This window comes from Sturnira hondurensis, unplaced genomic scaffold (assembly GCF_014824575.4).
Source record: "Sturnira hondurensis isolate 20B ecotype Veracruz unplaced genomic scaffold, ASM1482457v3 Scaffold0020374, whole genome shotgun sequence".
NCBI lineage: Eukaryota > Metazoa > Chordata > Mammalia > Chiroptera > Phyllostomidae > Sturnira > Sturnira hondurensis.
Genome location: NW_028093005.1, coordinates 730,713 through 750,517, shown reverse-complemented (window position 1 = coordinate 750,517; position 19,805 = coordinate 730,713). Strand labels below are relative to the sequence as shown.

General features: G+C 42.9%; 1 protein-coding gene across 2 annotated transcripts in view; it reads left to right on the top strand.

Annotated features, from left to right (window-relative positions):
- Positions 1 to 2,169: 2,169 nt before the first annotated feature.
- The window catches only part of ANKFY1 (ankyrin repeat and FYVE domain containing 1), an 84,894-nt gene continuing 67,258 nt past the window's right edge, over positions 2,170 to 19,805 (top strand). Inside the window, exon 1 of one of the 2 annotated variants that reach the window (XM_037029604.1) lies at positions 2,170 to 2,246. In XM_037029604.1, the coding sequence (XP_036885499.1) occupies positions 2,237 to 2,246 (10 nt within the window). In that variant the 5' untranslated portion in view covers positions 2,170 to 2,236. Of the gene's footprint in view, positions 2,247 to 2,305; positions 2,547 to 19,805 lie in introns of those variants that run through there. The other variant, XM_037029605.1, reaches the window with a different exon arrangement.

Sequence of the window (19,805 nt, the reverse complement as noted above, 5' to 3'; positions counted from 1 at the left end):
CTAGGTGGGTATTAGGGAGACAAAGGTACATTATATGCTGTAAAACCAGGCATCAGTTACGTCAGTCAGTACTTCTCAACTACTTTTTTATGTTGTGATCAGAAGATATTGGTAGGGTACTGTTGAGTACTTGTGGCCAGAGGAAACTGGCTTGCCTGGCCACCCTGAGGGCCCCAAGAGCTCACCATTTGGTACAATCTTCCAAGCTTGATGGAAGATTTGAGCTATGGCATCTCCATTGAGCCTGGCAAGCATTCCCCTCCCCTCCTTAGTCTAAGTGCAGCTCCTCTAAATACCCCCTGCCCATACCTCCCATGCCTCCTGGCCATATTGTCACCCACTACAACCAGAACATCGTTTCCCTGAGTATACACCACTGTTTTATTTATTTAGAGAGGGGAAGGGAAGGGAGAAGGTGGGAGAGAAACATCAGTGTGTGGTTGCCTTTCCCTACTGGGGACCTGGCCTACAACCCAGGCATGTGCCCTAACTGGGAATTGAACTGGTGACCCTTTGGTTCGCAGGCCAGCACTCAATCCACTAAGATAAACAGCCAGGGCTGTTCTTACATATTTCAATACCCTCTTCCCTTCCATCCCCCAGGTGTCCCTCAGCCAGAATTATTCTCCCCCCAAATTTTAACCCATGACCCTGTGTTGCCATGTTCTAAACTCTAAATTCCTTCTCCACCTCACTACCTACTAACGCTTAATCTGGGCAGCACCTAAAACTTCAAATACTCCCCATTTTCTGTTCTGACGCCCTCATCCTGTGTCAGATCCTTCCTTCAAACTATCGTCTTTTACTCTTGGCTCTGTTGATGCCACTAGGAGTGGGTACATGGCAGCATTCTTTTGAAAGGTTTTATTTATTTTTAGAGAGAGGGGAAGAGAGGGAGAAAGGGAGAGAAACATTGGTAGGTGAGAGAAACATCAATCGGTTGCCTCTAGCAGGCACCCCAGCAGGGGAAGGAGCCTGCAACCCAGGTTGTGCCCTGACCACGCCCAACCGAGCTACACCTGTCAGGGTCATGCAGCGTTCTTTTTGATTCTCCTTTTGAGTAAAAATCTCTGAAATGCTTTGTGCTACTTCATTGTATTACTTTTAAGTTTTTTTGTTTTTTTTGTTATTGGTCATGACACCTTCACTATTTTGGCACCTGGTTTATGATCTTCTTTCCCAACCTCTTAATTCCAATATCTAATTTCCCTAGCTTTTCCCTTCCACTTCACCTACTGTATTACATGACCTTGTCCTGGACTTAGTGATGTTTAATTTAGAAACTTCCGTTTGTTACCCTGACCTCAGGGTTCTCACTACCTTTTTCACACTGCCTGGCCTTCAGTCTTACAGAAACGTGCAGTTTCATGACTCTGCATCGGTCTTCACACATCCTGCACCTTAGCTGGACTCTCACAGCACTCTCAGTTTCTTTGGGAGAATAACTCCCAAGCCCTGGACAAATACTATAATCTGTATTCTTCACTTCTGCACCAGGTGGCTGAGTTTTGCTAGAAAAAAATACATACAGGAGAGACCCCTGAAAGCAGGCCCTCCAACCCAAGTCCTCCCAGATTTTCTTCACTTTTCTGGTCCCCTTCATTGCCAAAGAACTTCAACCATAAAATTAATGTCATCAAGCATCCTCCCCAACACCTCCCCCCCCCCCCCCATCTATCTGCATGCATGGTCTTGTTTCCTAATGTTTTAGTCGAACAACTGTGACCTGCCTCTAGTCAAAATTGCACCCTTCCCCAGAATTCCTTCTGCATTCGCTTACAGGGGCATCCCGCCTCCCCAGGGACCTATAATCGTCTTTAGCCTTTTCCTCTCCTTTAGCTTTTTTCTCTCGCCCTTTCATACCATCACATACGAACCTAAAGCCATAAAACAACAATAATGATAAAAAAAATCCCCATGCTATACCCTCAGAGCTGTTTTTCCAGAGTAATCTACGCTAGTTGTCTGTTCTTTTCAGTGCCCTTCCTAGGGAGTGCAATATGATAGTGCCTGGTCAATGCCTGATCAGGCCCGCGTTTAGAAGGCACTAGGTGAAGAGAGACAAGATCTCGGTTTTTCCAGGGTCAGGCTACTCGAGAAGACTAGCCCATTCACTGCTTTTTCAGGCTCGGCTCCTCCCTTTGCCTGGTCTCTCATGACTCTCGCGAGAACCGTGGCCTCTGTTACGCACCGCCCCAATTCTTCTCGCGAGGCTGCATGCAGGGCCGGGTCCGACATGGCGGAAGGTAGGGTTTTTGTGGAGCCGCGCGGGAAGGCGCGGATCTATGGGGGCGCTGCTAGCTGGGCAAAGCCGCCCTGAGAGGAAACGGCCGGACGTGGTCGCATGGAATACAGCGGGCGTCGCGAGCCATCCTCTCCAGCCTCTACCGGGCGCGTCGGGCGGGGGTATTGAACGTTATTCCTATGGCAACGCCCCTCCGACAGTCCGGGGCCCCGCGGGACCCCGGTCGGCTGCTGTGCCGGCTCGGCTCGGGAGATCCCCTGCCGGAACTGAGTGCAGCCGCGGGGATCCCGAGGGCGTCCGGGTTGCTTCTTTGATTGCCCGCGGTGCTGGGACGGTGGGGGAACTAACCCTTCTTCTTAGGAAATCGAAACTGCTGTCCTGGCACCTCCAGCATCCGGAAGGGGTACATTCCTCGCCTGGGGGAGAGCTTGGGACTCTTCTCTGGGTGAGGGGCGGGGAAGAGCCAGGGCTGTAACTGGCCAACGCGCCAAACGGGCACGCGCCGGACTCCCTAGCATCCCCGGGGATCCGGGTCAGCTGGGATTCTTTCCCCACAGAAGTGCACGGCAGGAGGGTTTTTGCTTGGGAAGGAAGTTGGCCAAGGTCACTCTGCTCGTAAGTGACGTTGTGTGGCCCAGACCTCCCTTTTTGCCTCTCTGTCTAGTCCTGAGCCTCTTTTCTGGTACCGTCTTTATGACACTGCAGGTAAAGACAGTTTGCCTGACAGGTTCCATGTCCCTCAACGTAACAGTATTAGAATCCTTCATTGTCAAAGACTTACTGTACAGAGATGGGGAGTTAACTGCCAGGGACACTACAGGGACACCGTAGAACCTGGTCACTATGCTTCTCCTATTCATTTCTTTGTTGGAGGAGAATAACTCTTTATTTGACTTGTTTCTTGAATGACTGCAAAGTGTTGGTCGCGACCTGTTATATTTTGTTTTGGTCATGCTGGTTTTGAATTAAGCTTTGAGCGCATCTTTACTGCGATCTTTGGGCGGCACGTGACAGATTGCAGGTTTTTCTCATTTTGGAGAAGACTTCAGAACTACATTGTTGAAGGGGGCCTGGCATGTGTGTCATTTGCACTTTATAGATAAAGGAATAGAAGGGATAGCTGGTACTGGCACCCAGTCTTTGTGTTTGCTCTTTTTATCTTATTAGACCGCCGCCCCCTCCCCCCGCCCCACCACGGGAGGGCGAATCGTCAGATGAGTACTGTTTAAAAGCAGAAGAATGAAAGCAAAGGCGTTCTATGAAGCTAGTTTTGTGGTAAATCACAGAATGTTGTGTAACATTGTTTAACACCGTCAGCGAAATGGAGCTTGTTGCTCAGAGCAGAAAGGTGGGGTAGAAAGGTTTCAGGGAGGCCGTATGTGAGGTCGTGGGTAGTCCAGCACTTGGAACTGAGGAAGAGAAATTGATGAGTGCTTTGGGACCACATTACCAAGGATGAAATTGTGGAGAGCAGCTGGCTTTTCATTCAGCAGTTTTACCGAGATGCTGTGCTGTGCAGGCAAGTTCCAGCCAGGAGGAGCTCACACAGGGTTATCCTGCAGGTGCCTGCAGATACTGGTATGTGTCAGGGCAACATATAGCCAGTGGAGTGTGCATCTTATACTATGTTTTCAGGGTTTAAATGGCAAGGGAGGATAGATAGGTAAAGAGAGTCAGGAGGTTCTGACTTCACAGTTTTCTTTTACCTTTTTTGTGTCCTAATTTCCTGGCTTCTGATTTAAGCTCTTTGGAAAAATGTTGCAGTGGGCATTTTGGTCCAGTTAGCACAAGGTGCTTATTATGCAAAGAAAGGCAGGGTTAGCTAGAAAATGCTTTGCAGGAGTGTTATTCTGCTAATTGGAATTCCAAGTTAATTGGAATTTATGAGAGCTGGCTACACTTATTTCTTATACTTGTTCTGAGATACTCATTTAAATATAAAAACAGCAAAAATCTGACATAATTGGATTATCTGCAAGCATACTCTATGGGAACTCCCATGGTAATCGTTTTTTGTTTGATGGTTTGAATCTGTGAGCATAAGGAAATAGCTCTTAGGAATGGTAAATAGAACCTGGAGAGCCTGAGTATACAGTAATTTCTTAATGTGAAATTAAGAAATCAACCTTGCTTAGAAATCAAGCTTCTTTCCTACCATCCATGGGTATTGGTTTGATCATACATTATTAGCTAAAGTCTGTCTTAAAAGTTTTCAGTTCCACTTTACAACTCTGCAGCTGTCCTATAATCCAAACTTTCTTCATCACTCAAAAAGTTCCTCTTACATGGTCTTTCTGCTTTTACTTTTTCTTCTAAATTTTGCTTACCTTCAGCCTATTCTCTTTGAAACATAAATCAGATCATGTCTCTCACACTCTTCTCAATACACCCACCTCCTCCCCTCCCCTCCCCACTCCCATGGCTCTCCATGACTTTAAAATATATTCCAAAGCCTTACTTTACAATGGCCTTCAAGTCCCAATGGGGTCTGTCCCCTGGTTAACATTGTTGCCTTATTTCCGACTTCTCATTCATGGTGCTCTCTCTAAACCATCTGCTCTGCTATTCTTTGTACATTCCAACATGCTTCTACCTCTACTTCTTTGTCTTTGCAGTTCCCTTTGACCTGGAACAGTCTTTTTCAGTTTCTCCACGTAGCTAACTTTTATTCAGGTGTTTGTTCAGTTCCTTTAGAAATCTTTCCTAATTTTTTTCAAAATTTCTCTTTCTGGAATATAAACCCCATGAGCTCAGAGACTTTCTGTTTTGTTCCCTGCTGTATCTCCCAATTTAGGATCCTTCCTGTTGATGGAGCAAGTGAATATGTTGAGCATCATTTACCAGACATCAGGAAATGTTGCCTGGATACATCCTTAGTGTCTTGTCAAGTAAGCTGGCTGGTTCAGCTTTTAATGTGCTCTGAATAACATAGTCGGCTGGGAGCTATCTAACCTACTTTCCATCCAGCCTATTTTAGTTTTAGCAGTTAAAGTGCAGTGCTTAAGGGCTCAGTCTGTGCACTTGGACATGGATTTGAATCCTAGTTTTACTAAACTGTGATTAGAGGCAAGCCAATTAGTTGTTCTCAGTCTCAGTTTTTTTTACTTTAAAGGGGGGATGATTTCTGTCTCAAAGATAACTCTGAGGGTCAAGAGAAGTAGCACTCGAAGTTTTTTGCACAGCTCTTAGACATTTTGACCATGGGTGCAGTCTTCCTTCTACTTTCTTAAACCACACTCCCCTTTCCTTCCTCTGAGGAGTTTAAGTGGAATTGGAAAAATGGAAATCATTTATTAAACAGAAAATTGATCATGGATTTTTATTACCTTTATTGAATTTGGTTGAGAAAACATTTTTGACAACAATTCAAGTAATAAAGTGAGTGAAGACTTCCCATATTGTGGATACTCACTGGCTAATACAATAACCACTGGCCACAAATTTAATTAAAAATTAGTCACCAGCTCCATCCAAGTGTTCAGTAACCATGTGACTCCCCATAGTAGCAAACAGCACAGATGAATGCATCATTCCAGAAAATGGTGTTGGAGAGCACCGTTCCAGAAAATGCTTAATCTGTATAGGCAACTAGAATAGAGAAAGAAGAAACTTCATTCTTTCCAGTTTTGAAATTTATCTCTTAATTTATTATTGTATTCATTCAACAAATTTCCCAGGCCATTGGATACAGTCTGGAGGCCTCTCAGGCACTGTCCCTTTCTCTTCCTTCCCTTTCACTTCTGTCACATGCAGTAGCTGTTAGCCTGCCTGAGGATTTTTTTCCTGAAGAACATTTATCTGTTCACTGCACTGACTGTTGATGTGCCAGAATAAAGCTATAGGATCATGCTGAGATGTACAGGGTTCAGTCACTGGCAAGGTGAGTTGCTGGAGCTGAGATGTTATCATGACTTACAGTCATGCACAACAAAATGAGAAATTGCTGTGTCCTCAGTATCTCTTGTTGAATCTTGAGTAAGCCAAGGAACTAGGTTTTTATTGAACTCCACCTAGTAAGGCACTGTTGGGTGGAGGATAGGACGAGTATGGAGTGCTGAAGTAGGGGGAAGTTAGTCAAGCAATAGCCAGACCTAGAGCCTATTCACAGGCAACCAGCCAGTCTAGGAGGGGAGACGGGCATAAGAAACTATCGTATTGTGCCCTGGCTGGTGTGGTTCAGTGGACTGAGTGCCGCCAGCCTGTGTACCAAAGGGACCCTGGTTCCATTCCCAGTCAGGGCACCTGCCTACATTTCGGGCGAGGTCCCTGGTTGGGGGCACATGAGAGGAAACCACACACTGATGTTTCTCTCCCTCTCTTTCTCCCTCCCTTCCCCTCTGTCTAAAAATAAATAAAAAGTAAAATCTTAAAAAAAAAACTATTCTACTGTGGACAGTGAAATATGCATAAGATTACTTTGAAAATTCAGAATGGGAAGAGATTGTTTGAGGGAAGCGGTGGGGTTTGTGTTTTGGGTGATCAGGGAAGGCCTTTTACTGCAAGTGCTTGAACTGGGCTTTGGGAAATAGGCCTCTTTTGGACATGGGAGGAGATGTTAGGGGAAGAGGTCCCTGCTCTTGGTGGAAGGATATGAGACTGGAAAAGTATGTTAAGGGCTGGTTATGAAGGAATTGGTTAAACATTTGGATTTTACGTGGTCTGAGGCTGCTGAAAGGTGCCAGCCAAGGTAGTAACATGACTAGAATTGTCTGAGGAGTGCTGAAATGGCTATGATGTGGAGGATGAATTGGGGAGGAAGGGAGGCTGGCAAGTGATGATGCGTCCTTTGGTAAGGGGCTTTGGGGCTGGTGAGGACTGGTCAAAAAGACAAGACTTTTAAAGCTTGCTTGCATGTTGATGAGAGATACCCAGTAAGGCTTGAGGGTTCTAGGTCTGTATGACTCAGATGTGGCTGGACTGTTAACAGGACGAGGAGGAATAGACTTGAGAACAAATATCCTGGCCTCAGTTTTGGCCATTCTTGCCATGCCTGATAGACCTTTGTGTGGTTGTGTCTTAGGCTGTTGGAAGTATTTCCAGTCTGACTGGCCTTTGGGTAAAAATTATCTGGTTAATATCCATTATCATCTTTACTACCTAAGAAATCCTGGGTAGTAAGTTTTATCTGTAACTGGCGTAAAAGGGTTTTTGAAAAAAATGTATTATTCTTTAATCCTCACCTGAGGATTTTTTAAAAATTGATTTTAGAGAGAGAGGAAGGGAGAAAAAGACACAGAGAGAAACTCAAATCAGTTGCCTTCCATACATGCCCCAGTTGGGGGTTGAACCTGGAACCCCGATATGTGTACTGACTGGGCATTGAACCCTCAACTTTTTGTTGTATGGGACGATGTTCTAACCAGCTGAGCCACCCAGCCAGGGCTTATTTTTGTCTCTCTGTCTGCCTGCCTGTCTATCTATCTATCTATCTGTCTTAATTTAGGATGTTTTGTTTTTTAACATTTATTAAAATCATTTTTTATTTTTCACTTACATTCAACATAATATTGTATTAGTTTGAGGTGTACACTCCAGTGATTAGACATTGTATAACTTACTAAGTGATCATCCTGAGAAGCCTTGTACCCGTCTGACACCAGGTATAGTTAATATAATATTATCGACTCTATTCCCTACGCTGTACTCTACATCCCTGTGACTGTTCTGTAACAACCAGTTTGTACTACTTAGTCCCTTTACCTTTTTCACCCATCCCCCAACATCCTCCAACATCCTCCTAACCCTCAAAATGTTCTCTGTAGCTATGAATCTGTTTCTGTTGAGTCTGTTTTTATTTTTAAATTCAATTGTTGATAGATATGTATTTGTTGCCATTTTTATGATATTATTTTTTTTTCCTTCTTAAACATTTTTAAGACCTTTTAACATTTCATGTACTACTAGTTTGGCGGTGATGAATTCCTTTAGTTTTTTGTTGTCTGGGAAGCTCTTTATCTGTCCCCCAATTAATTCTAAATGATAGCTTTACTGGATAGAGTCATCTTGGTTGTAGGTCCTTCCTTTTCATCACTTTGAATATTTCTTGCCAGCGTCTTCTGGCCTGCAAAACTTCTGTTGAAAAATCATTTGAGAGTCTTATGGGAGTTCCCTTGTAGGTAACTAACTGCTTTTCTCTTGCTGTTTTTACAATTGTCTCTTTGTCTTTACCCCTTGGCATTTTAATTATGATGTGTTTTGGAGTGGGCCTCTTTGAGTACATCTTTTTTGGGATGCTGTGTGCTTCTTGGACTCGTGTCTGTTTCCTTCTTCACGGTAGGGAATTTTTATGTCCTTTTTTTAAATTTTAAAAAAAGTGTTTTTTTTGAGCGGGGAAGGAGGGAGAAAGAGAGGGAGAGAAACATTAATGTGCAAGAGAAACATCGATCTGTTGTCTCTCACATGCCCCCAGTTGGGAACCTGGCTGGCAATCCAGGTAGGTGCCCTGACTGGGAATCGAACCAGCAAACTTTTGGTTTACAGACCAGCACTCAACCCACGGAGCCACATGAGCCAGGGCTGTCATTTTCTTAAATAGGTTTTCAATTTTTTGCTTTCTCTCTTCTCCTTTTGGCATTCCCATGGTGTGAATGGATTCCCATGGTGTGTATACTTGAAGTTGTTCCAGAGGCTCCTTACACTCTCCTCATTTTTTTTGGATCCTTTAAAAAAAATTCTCACTCAAGGACATATTTATTGATTTTAGGGAGGGGAAGAGAGAGAGTGACATTGATCAGTTGCCAACTCTATGTCCCTTGAACTGTGCACCTTCTGGTGCACAGATAATTTTCAAACGAACTGAGCCACCTGGCCAGGGCTGGGTACTTTTTTCTTTTTGCTGTTGTGATTGGGTGTTTTTATGTTTCCTTTTAATCCGAATCACTGATTTGATTGTCAGCTGCATCTTCTCTACTGCTCATTCCCTGTAAATGAGTCTTCATTTCAGGTATTGTATCCTTCATTTCTGACTAGTTCTTTTTTTATGATTTCCAGGGGTTTTTTATGCTGTTGAGGTTCTCACTAAGTTCCTTGAGCATCCTTATAACCATTATTTTGAACTCTGTATCAGTTAGTTTGCTTGCCTCCATTTTATTTACTGTATTTTGATGTGTATAATATGTACTTTTTTGCCCAAATTTTTGAGGGAAAAATAAGGATGTGCATTATACATGAGTAGTACTTATTCCATATAATGTTATTAATTCTTTTATTTATGCTTATGTGTTAAAATTTTTAATCTAGAAAGCAATAATGATATCTGTATGCCAAATAATACCTTGGTGTATGATCATTGGTTTTATATATAAATAAAAAACTGAATTAAAAAATTAAAATGAAGAGTTTTTTCTTGAAAGTTTGGGCCAAAAACATGGATGTGCATTATACATTGGAGCACATTATACATGGCAAAATATGGTAGTTCTTTTTCTTGTTGTTTCACTTGGGACCTGTTTCTTTGTCTCCTCATTTTGGCTGCTTCCCTGTGTTTGTTTCAGTGTATTAGATAGAGCTGCTGCATCTCCCAGGCTTGGTAGAGTGCTCTAATGTAGTAGGTGTCCCGTAGGGTCCAATGGCACAGCCTCCTCATTCACCCAAGCTGGACATTCCAGGTGCCTTCCCCTCTCCATCCAGTGTGGGCTTTGTAAACCCTCCTGTAGTAGTTGAGCTTTGATTGCTGTTGACATGTCACTGGGAGGGATTTATGCCCAGGTCAAAAGGCTGGGAGGACTAGCTGGGACCACTGTGGAGGATCAGCTGTGCAAGGGCTCACCCCACAGAACAGAACTTCACCAGGGCTGTGGTGCCTGCTGAGTCTGCTTCTTGAGTATGTTGCTGTTGGAGGTGGTTGAGTGGTGCTTCGGTATGGTCTGAAGCTGGCTCTGAGGCCCCCTTGGAGGTGCAGGCCCAGGTCAGCTCCAACCCCCCCNCCCCCCCCCCGTTCGTTCTTCCCAGGGCCTCCTAGCATGAGCTACAATGTAATCTGCTGGTGGCTGCTACTTATGCTGTGTTGGAGGTGTCCAGGAGAGGCCAAGCTGTGAACCAGGGCCTGCTGCTGCTAGTATTGGGCCTGGGGCCTCTTAGCAAGAGATACAGGGCATGCTGAGGCCAAACGCTGCTTGTTTGAGAGGTTTTAGGACAGTGTGAAGCATGAGCCAGGCTGTTCATATGGAAAAGCTACTGGAAACAGTTTGGGTGAGGAGGGGTCTCAGGGAATCACCAAGGCAGGGCTAACAGCTTTAGCCAGGTTGATAGAAACTCAAATATGATGTCCAACTTCCAACTTGGGGAAGGGCTGAGAAAGGAAGCAATGGCTTCTGCCAGCACTTCTGTCTGGGAGAATGCTGCTTCTGCAGCTCTCTCCCTGATGCCAGACAGTTCAGTTTTTCCCTGCATGTCCCTGGTGCCTTTCGTAATGCCACCCCAATGCTGGAACTCTGAAGGAGCGAGTCTGAGTAAATCTGTGTGCGGGCCATTTAAGAGGAACTGCGGAGGACTCCAGAAGCCTCCTGTCTCAGTGAGCCACAATCCCTGCTGGTTATTATAGCCAGAAGTTAAGGGGACTTTCCTTCCTGGCACTGAAACCCTTAGCTGGGGGGTCTGGTGTGGTGCTGGGACTCCTTGCTCATCGTGGGGGGGGGCCTCTGCAGCCCAGCTATCCCTGCCAATTTCTGATCGCCATGTATGGGTGTGGGACCAGCCCATTCTGTGTCTCTGCCCCTCTTTCCAGTCCACGTGTGGCGTCTTCTTTATATCCTTAGTTGTAGGGCTTCCATTCATCTAGGTTTCAGGTGGTTCTGAATGATGGTGGTTCTGTAGTTTTCTTGTAATTTTGATGTGGTTGTGGGAGGTTCTGTGTACCACGTTTATCTATGCTAGCTAGGATCTTGACCAGAAACTCAAAAGGGTTTTGTTTATTTATTTAAATAATGGCTTTTGGACTTTGTCAGAGCATTCAAGTTATGAATTGCCAGATTTTTAGTGGTGCAAAGTCAAAATGTGAAATATCTCTTGGCACTGTCTTGCTTTTAATAATATCCAGACTGTGTGTGTGTGTGTGTGTGTGTGCGCGCGTGTGTGAGAGAGAGAGAGAGAGGAGAGGGAGGGAGGGAGGGAGGTTGGTTGCAGACCGGCGAGTGTATCTGTGATCCTGACTATACCTTTGCATTCTTTTCCACATGGTATTGCTGTCTTTTCTTTTCTTCTTCCCTGTTTTTCCTTAAGCATGTGAACTTGAGTTCTCAACAGTAAATATATTTACTTCTTTCTTATTCTCCATTGAACAATTTTCTTATACTTAGCCCTCTCAGTTCATGTATATTCCGGAACCCCGGTGAAAGAAAAATTCCATCTGCATTACGATAAGTTTAGGAAGGTAGAAGTGGTAGTAATTCCTCACCAGTGAAGAGCTTATCTATTCTGATACCAACAAGGAAGACACTGTATTCTAGGAAGGTGATGCCCTAAGGAAATACTGTTATGTGGAAGACCCTAATCTATGCCTGAAACAAAAATTATTCTTGTAGTTCTCAAAATAGGATTCTGTCACAGCTTTTACAATCATTTTTCTTTTATCTAATGGACATAGGTAGGGCAGAGTAGGAATAAAGTCATTTAGTCGTTAAATAATTATACCCTTAAACAACACTAATTCACTGCAAAAATAGAGGCTAGAGTGTAAGAACCACAGAAATCCAGAGAAAGAATAACAGGGTTTTGTTAATCTAAAAAGACTTAATACAGTGTGGATTAGAATTGTAGTAGGTAGAGGGCAGTAGAAGCATTTGATGTTCTGACATTGGAGCAGGTATTAGGCAGCATAGTACAATAGGATAAACATGGGCTTTGGCTTAAGGTCTTGAATCTTAAGTCAGATCCCTGTTAATTGTGTAGTGTTAAGCCATCCACTTAACCTAAGTGAATTCTGTTCATTTAGTACTGTGCTGCTTTGAATATGTTGGTTAGAACTTGAGATAATGAAGAATTAGCTACTATAAGAGATATTAAAAGTGCTTGTTCCTTTTTCTGTTTTTCTTTAGGTATGATTTTTTTAAAGATTTTATTTATTTTTTTAGAGGGGAAGGGAGGGAGAAAGGAGGAGAGAAACATCAACGTGCAAGAGATACATCAATCGGTTGCCTCTTGCACACCCCCAAATGGGGACCTGGTCCACAACCCAGGCATGTACCCTGACTGGGAATTGAACTGGTGACTCTTTGGTTCACAGACCGGTACTCACTTCACTGAACTACACCAGCCAGGGCGCAATTCCTCTTTCTATTCATTGCAAAATATTACAAGAAACTGTATTTTGTTTACTCTATAAAATTTTGTTGTTGACACTAATCCAGCAAGAAGGTGCTAGGACTTTAAAATATTTTATTACACAGAACATTTTCATTTGTAAGGGTAGATACAGTAATTTCCTGTGGCTATAGTAACAAATTTCCACAAACTGGATGGTTTAAAACACACAGAAAAGTATTTTCTCATGATTCTGTAGGCCAGAAGTCCAAAACCATTGTTACTGGGCTGCAGTCAAGGTATCACTAGAGCTGTACTCTCTCTACAGAGAATGTTTCCGGCTTCTTCTGGCTGTCAGTATTGTGTGGTTTGTGGTCATATCACTCCAGTCTTCAAGGCCAGCATCCTGAAATCTCTCTGTTCTGTCTTTGTAAGGCCTGTTCCTCTCTGTCAGCTTTTCCTCCTCTCCCTCTTAGAAGGATGCATGTTTTTAGAGCTTATCCATATAATCCAGCATAATTTACCATCTCATAATTCTTAACATAGTCACACCTGCAGATATCCTGCCCCTGTTTTTATTTTTTTGCCGTATGAGGTAACATTCAAGGTTTTGGGGATTATGGCTATAATGGAGAGGCGTTTTTCAGCCTATCACAGTAGTCAATATCATGTAATTTGATGTATTTCTAAAATTCTTCTATTTGTGTGCAGTTTCTGTATGCTCAAAGATCATGCAACTCAGTTCAAAGTACTGCTGATAAAATACAAAGGCAATTAAGACACTTCCCTTTATCAAGAAAGTTCTTAGAGCCCTGGCTAGGTAGCTTAATCAGTTGGAGCATTGTCCCATACACCAAAAGGTTGGGGGTTCCCTCCCCGGTTTGGTCACACATGGGAGGCAACTGATCAATGTTTTTCTCATTGATGGTTCTTTCTCTCTCTCTCTCACTCCCTCTAAAATCAATAAATATATCCTAGGGTAAGGATTTTTTTTTAAAGTTCTTAAAGGAACCTGAATGGTACAGTAGCAAACTGGTACGTTTGTAGAGAGTGGGGAACCAGTTGAAACCAGTTCGTTGAGCTATGTTTTAGGAGGACTCATCTTGATATATGTAGAATAGAATGGAAAGGGGAAAGATGAGAAGGGCAACTCAACGATGCTAAGGCTTCAAGGAGATGTTGGTGTGGTGATGTTCAGAAAGAGAAAGATGTCAGGGTGCATCCCAGAGGGAGTATGTTGTTAGCTGTGGAGGCACAACGGACAACATAATTCTATTTTAACTTGACAGTTGACAAATGTTTACACTAGTGTAACTACCACCACAACTGTTATATGGAATATTTCTTTTTTTTAAAGGTTTTATTTATCTTTAGAGGGGAAGGGAAGGAGGGAGGGAGAGAAATATCAATGTATGGTTGCCTCTCGTGTCCCCTGCTGGGAACTGGCCTGCAACGCAGGCATGTGCCCTGACTGGGAATTGAACCAGGATCCTTTGGTTTGCAGGTCCAAGCTCAGTCCACTGAGCTACGCCAGCCAGGGCTTTGGAATATTTCTATAATGTTAAAAAGTTTCCTTGAACTTCTTTGCAGTCAATTCCATTCCCCGGCCTCTGGCAACCACTGATCTGCTTTCTGTCACCATAGTTTGCCTCCTCTACAGTTTCATACGGGATCATACAGGATGTAATCTTTTGTGTCTGGCTTCTTTCACTCAGCATATTGATTTTGATGTAGTATGTTGCATGTTGTCTCTTTTTATGGCTTAGTAGTATTCGGTTACAGTCGTGTACTATATATTGAGGATATGTTCTGAGAAATGCATCATTAGGTGATTTTGTTACCGTATGAATATCATGAGAGTGCACTTGTACAACCCTAGAAGCTTTATCCTACTACACAACTAGGCTATATAGTCTAGCCTATTGCTTTTAGGCTACAAACCTATACAACATGTTACTGTATTAAGTAATGTAGGCAATTGTACTTTAGCACAGTGGTATTTGTATATTTAATCGTATCTAAACATAGGAAAGGTAATGTAAAAATGTAATAAAAGATACAAGGGGGGGACCCAAAAAATCCCAGAATTTATCTTCTGGAGGGCAGGCCCCTTGCAGCACAGGCTTCCCCTGCTTGGTAAGTGTTCTAGGAACACATCTGCAACAGTGCACCAGCTGGCATTGTTGTGAGAGGCTGCAGTGAATTTTTATGAAGACTCTTTCAACACCTTTGCTCGTTTCATGATGAGTGATTTATGAGCATACCTGTGCTGAGTGTTTAGCAGGTTTTGACCAAAAAAAAACCCAAAATGGCATGACCGCTGTGCTCCACCCTCCCTGTTTACCCAGTTTCACCTCAAGCGACTTTTTTTTTTGTTTCCCCGAATGAAAAAGTCCTCAAAGGAAAACATTTTGCCAATATGGAAGAGGTAAAACAAAAAAGGTCAGAAGCACTAAAAGGCATAAAAATTGACAAGTTCAATTGTCAATTTTGTTGAAAATTGAAAAAACTTTCTAGCAGTGGAAAAAACATCTTGATAGGTGTATTGCATCAGGTAGAGAGTACTTTGAGGGTGACTGAAGCTTAAACATGTAAGAATAAATGCACAATTTTGTATAAATAAATTCCAGGGGGTTTTGGGGGGAGTCCCCCCTGTAAAGTGTGTATATGTGCAGGAGCAAACATTAGGGAGGCAGAGGAGGTGCCATTGGAAGAAGAGCACCCACTCCTAGGAGGAGGGGTGGAAGAACTGAGAAGAAATGAAGAGAAGGGGAAAGGAAAGAGACCCATAGAGATAAAGCTTCAGAAGAGAGATAATAAAAGGGAAAGGGGGAGATCAGGGGTGCAGAGGGGGGAGGGGAAGAGAAAAACTGAACTTGGAGGAAAAGGAAGGGGATGCACAAATGTACGTGTGCACACAGGCCTGCAGGCTGTGTAAGTGTATGTGTGTAGGGATGGGCAGGGCTGGGCTCCCAGGCCCCCCTCCTCCCCTGCCACTCCTCTTCCTCTCTTGCCAACTCCTGGCCCTAGCCATAGGTGGGCACAGAGCAGGTGAAACATGCTTAGCCTCCTCATCAATTTTTTTTTCAAGAGCACCTAAGAGTATTTAATGAACTTCCCTCCTTGTGGCTTCAAGTTACCAGCACACAGGCCCCACAGCACCCTCAATCTCCACCTCAGCTCTTCTGCTGAAGAATTGGGCCTTCACAGCCACAGGCTGCTTTGGGAGCGTTCCCTTCCCCGGGACTCTGCGGTGGCCGATCACACCGCATCAGTGATGGGAGCAACTCCAGTCTTGCTTTTGGCAGCGTTTACCCGTGTCTGCTCCCTGACCCAGGTCCACAGTCTATCGAGGTTGGCAGTCGGGCAGAAGCTCTGGTTCCTCTCTAAGTGGGCTGCCTCACACCAACTTTTTCAAAGTTGCCTGGGGGATACTTGTTGAAGTTGATCCTGTGATGTGTGAATGTTACCTCAGCTTCCCTGGTGCTTCCGGTACTCACTGATGCAGCTGTGACTGTAGCTCACACGGCCTTAAAGTTTCCAGGTTTTCCTCAGTCTGGATGGCATGTTGGCCAAAATGCAAGAGCAGCCTCCTCATCTATTTAAACCACCCAGAGTTAGCAGTAAATTCAACCTCATAGTCGGGGCCAGCCTTTTCTTTCAACACTACAAACTTCATGTTTATATGCACAATGGAGCAACATTGTATATATGGTCTATCATTCACAGAAATGTATTTAAGTGGCACATGATGTAGTCTATGTATCTACTACAGCTTCCGTCCATTTACCAATGGAGCATTTGAGTTTCCAGTTTTTGTGGACATGTTTTCTTGTCTCTTCAGTAAATACCTGGGAGTGGAGTTGTTAGGTGGGTCATAGGCATGTATATGTTTATCTTATGGGAAACTGTCACACTGTTTTCCAAAGTGGCTGTGCCATTTTGCATTCTCACCAGCAATGCATGAAAGTTCCAGTTCTCTACATATTTGCCAACACTTTTTAATTTCAGCCATTTTAGTGGGTGTGTAAGTGGTATCTCGTTGTGGCTTTAATTTACATTTCCTTAATAGCTAATGCTATGCATGTTTTTATATGCTTATTTGCCATGCATTTATTTTCTTTCGTGAAGTGTTCCCATTTTTTCCCTTTTTGATTGGGTTATCATAAGAGGTCTTATATAGTGTGGGTAAAAGTCATTTTTGGTTGTATGTTTTACACATATTTTCTCCTTGCCTGTGGCTGGCCTGTTCACTGTGTGTTTTGAAGAACAATTTTTTAAATTTGATAATTTTCAGCTTACCAGTTTTCTTCTCTAACTCATTCTTTTTGCGCAGTTTATATAGTTTTGCCACATCAGAGGCCACTAACTACTTCTTAACTGTTAAGGAGTTGAAATTACATTTGGCCCTTTGAAAGCAACCTCTAAGCTGTGTGGCTCCTGGTGAAACTGAGTTTGACACCCCTGGTCCAAAGCATTTAGATTGTGATCTATTTTGAGTTAACTTTTGTGTATATCATGTGGTGTAAGAGTTGGGGTTCACTTTTTCTTTTCTTTCTTTTTTTAATCCTCACCTGAGGATTTGTTTATTGATTTAAGAGGGGGGAGGGAGAAACATTAATGTGAGAGAGAAACATTAATTGGTTTCCTCCTGTATGTGCTCCCACCAGGGACTGAACCTGCAACCATTTGGTGTTCGGGGACGATGCTCCAACTTGTTGAGTCACCCAGCCAGGGCAGGTTGACTGTTTTACATATGGGTACTCCATTGTTCCAATCTCATTATGTTTTTTGTCGTTCAGGTGCTTTGGCTCTGTCATCAAACCATTTGACTATATATGTGTAGGCCTATTTCTGGATTTTATTCTGTTGCTCTGAATGTTTGTCTTGATGCCAATATGGTATTGTCCTAATTACTATAGCTTTATAACAGGTATTGAAATCAAGTCATGTAAAGTACTATACATTTCTTATTTTTTCCCCCAAATTGTTTTGGCTATTTTGGTGCTTTGCATTTTCATATAAATTTTAGAACCATCTTGTTAAGTTCTACCAAAAAAATCTGAAATTTTTATTGGTTTTGAATTGCACATCAATTTGGAGAGAGTTGACATTTTAACAATACTGAGTCTTCCAATCCATGAGCGTAGTATAACTTTCCATTTGCAGTCAGCCCTCAGTATCCACAGGGGATTCATTCCAGGACCCCTGTGGGTACCAAAATCCACAGATGCTCAAGTCCTTTACATAAAATATAAAATGACAGGCATAGTATTTGCACACTTCCTATATTTTCATATAGGCTACATCAGTGTATGCCTGCCTGCATAACACTTCATTTATGTGATTGAGCATAGAATTCTAGGCATTTGAAACAGATTAACTACTTTCTTCTCTTTTCATTGGGCTCTTCATTTTGGTATAATAATTCTTTAAAAATCATATGGTAAACTATGGCCTGTTGGCTAAACCTGACCTGAGATTTGTTTTTCTATAGCCCTTGAGCTAAGAAGTGTGTGTGTGCTTGTGTACTTAATTTATTTTGAAGATTTTACTTATTCTTTTTAGAGAGGAAGGGAAGGGAAAGAAAGGGAGAGAAACACTGATATGAGAGAGAAACATGATGGTTGCTTCTCCTACAAGCCCTGACTGGGGACCTGACAAGCTTGGCAACCCAGGCACGTGCCCTGACCAGGAATCAACTGGCGACTTTTTGCTTTTGCTTTTGTAGGGTTCATCCAACTGAGCCAAACTGGTCAGGGATATTTATATTTTAACATGGTTGATGAAAAAGCAAGAGATAGCTATATTATGGTGTGTGAAAATTGTGTGAAATCCAGTTTTCAGTGTTTATAAATAAAATTTGTGTTGGAGGAAAGGTCATACTAATTCATTTATGTTTTTGTATTACAATGGCAGGGTTGAATAGTTGTTACAGAGACTGAGGCACAAAGAGCCTAAAATATTTACCATCTGGCCTTTCACAGAAAAAGTTTGCCAACTCCTGACCTAGAAGGATCATTCTGGGTTTTTTTTCTGACTTTCCTGTGACTTGCTGCTGCTGCTGATGGTGATTGCAGTCTGTATCAGCCTCTTTGTTTTAGACTTCATAGTGAATGCAGGCATTTTTCCCCCTCAAGCATCTTTGGTTCAGTCAAGACATGAACTGTCAGCGCGTCAAAGTGTCTGACCGCAGACTGCATTGGTTAACGGCAGGTGGATATTATCTAGGAAAGAAACATGGCAATTACAATACAAGCTGCTGACATTCTTCACTGATACTTAGCATAGCTCTTTTGAAATGAGAGTTTTTGTCTACTATTTAAATTTTTAGACTTGTATTTTAAAAAGAAAGTTGGAGGGAGAGAAAGAAGAAACCACAGCTGAAAACTAGCCACTTTGTAAATTAGTAGTAGTAGTAGTAGTAGTAGTAAATCTTTAAACCAGACACTGTTCTAAGTGATCTAACCTACCTTAACTCAATTTTTTTCCTTGACAACCACTCTGAGATGGTATTATTCCCATTTTCCACGTGAAAATACTGAAGCCCAGAGAGGAGTAAGTAGTTTGTCCAAGGTCACACAGCTAGTAAATGGACAACCTGGGATTTCAATCCAGTCAGGTGAGGCTCCAGGATATGTGCTCAGAATGATAACCACTCATATTTATTGGCCACATACTGGAGGGCAGATACTCTTCTAAGGTCATTGTGTGTATTAGCACATTGGGTGTTTACAGCACACTTGCCTACGGTGGTGTTATTATACTAGAAAGTGGTGAGGCCATTGACCCTAGTCACTGTAGCTCCAGAGCCTGCATCCTTCACAGCTGCACTGTGCCCTAGCTTTTTTCTTCATTGTTGCTCAGAATGGTAGTTTTACTCTCTTTCCTGTAAGAACTCCACAGCATGGTGACACTTAGAGAGCACACTGAATACTGTGTGCCAGGAGACAGTATTCCCCACAGGGTGATGTCTCAGCCATGGGAACATTTTTGGTTATACTATGAATTGTTGTGGCAATCACAGTACCACTGACGTGTGCACTTGTGATCTCTGTTTCCCCCTACAAAAAGAGGCTGGCTGGAGGGCACCTCTGATTTCACGAAGAAGAGCCCTGAGTTATCCCAAAGTCCTTCTTTTATCTCAGCTCATCTCTGATCATAATCTTCATAGTTTATGTCTTTTGTGAGTGTCCAGGCTACAGCTGGGAATTTATGTTAGGAATTCTGGTGCAAGACTTAGGGCTATTGCCACAGATTTCAGAATTATATGTGAACAAATGATATCCAAATAAATTTACAGGGACTGCCTGAGAAGATG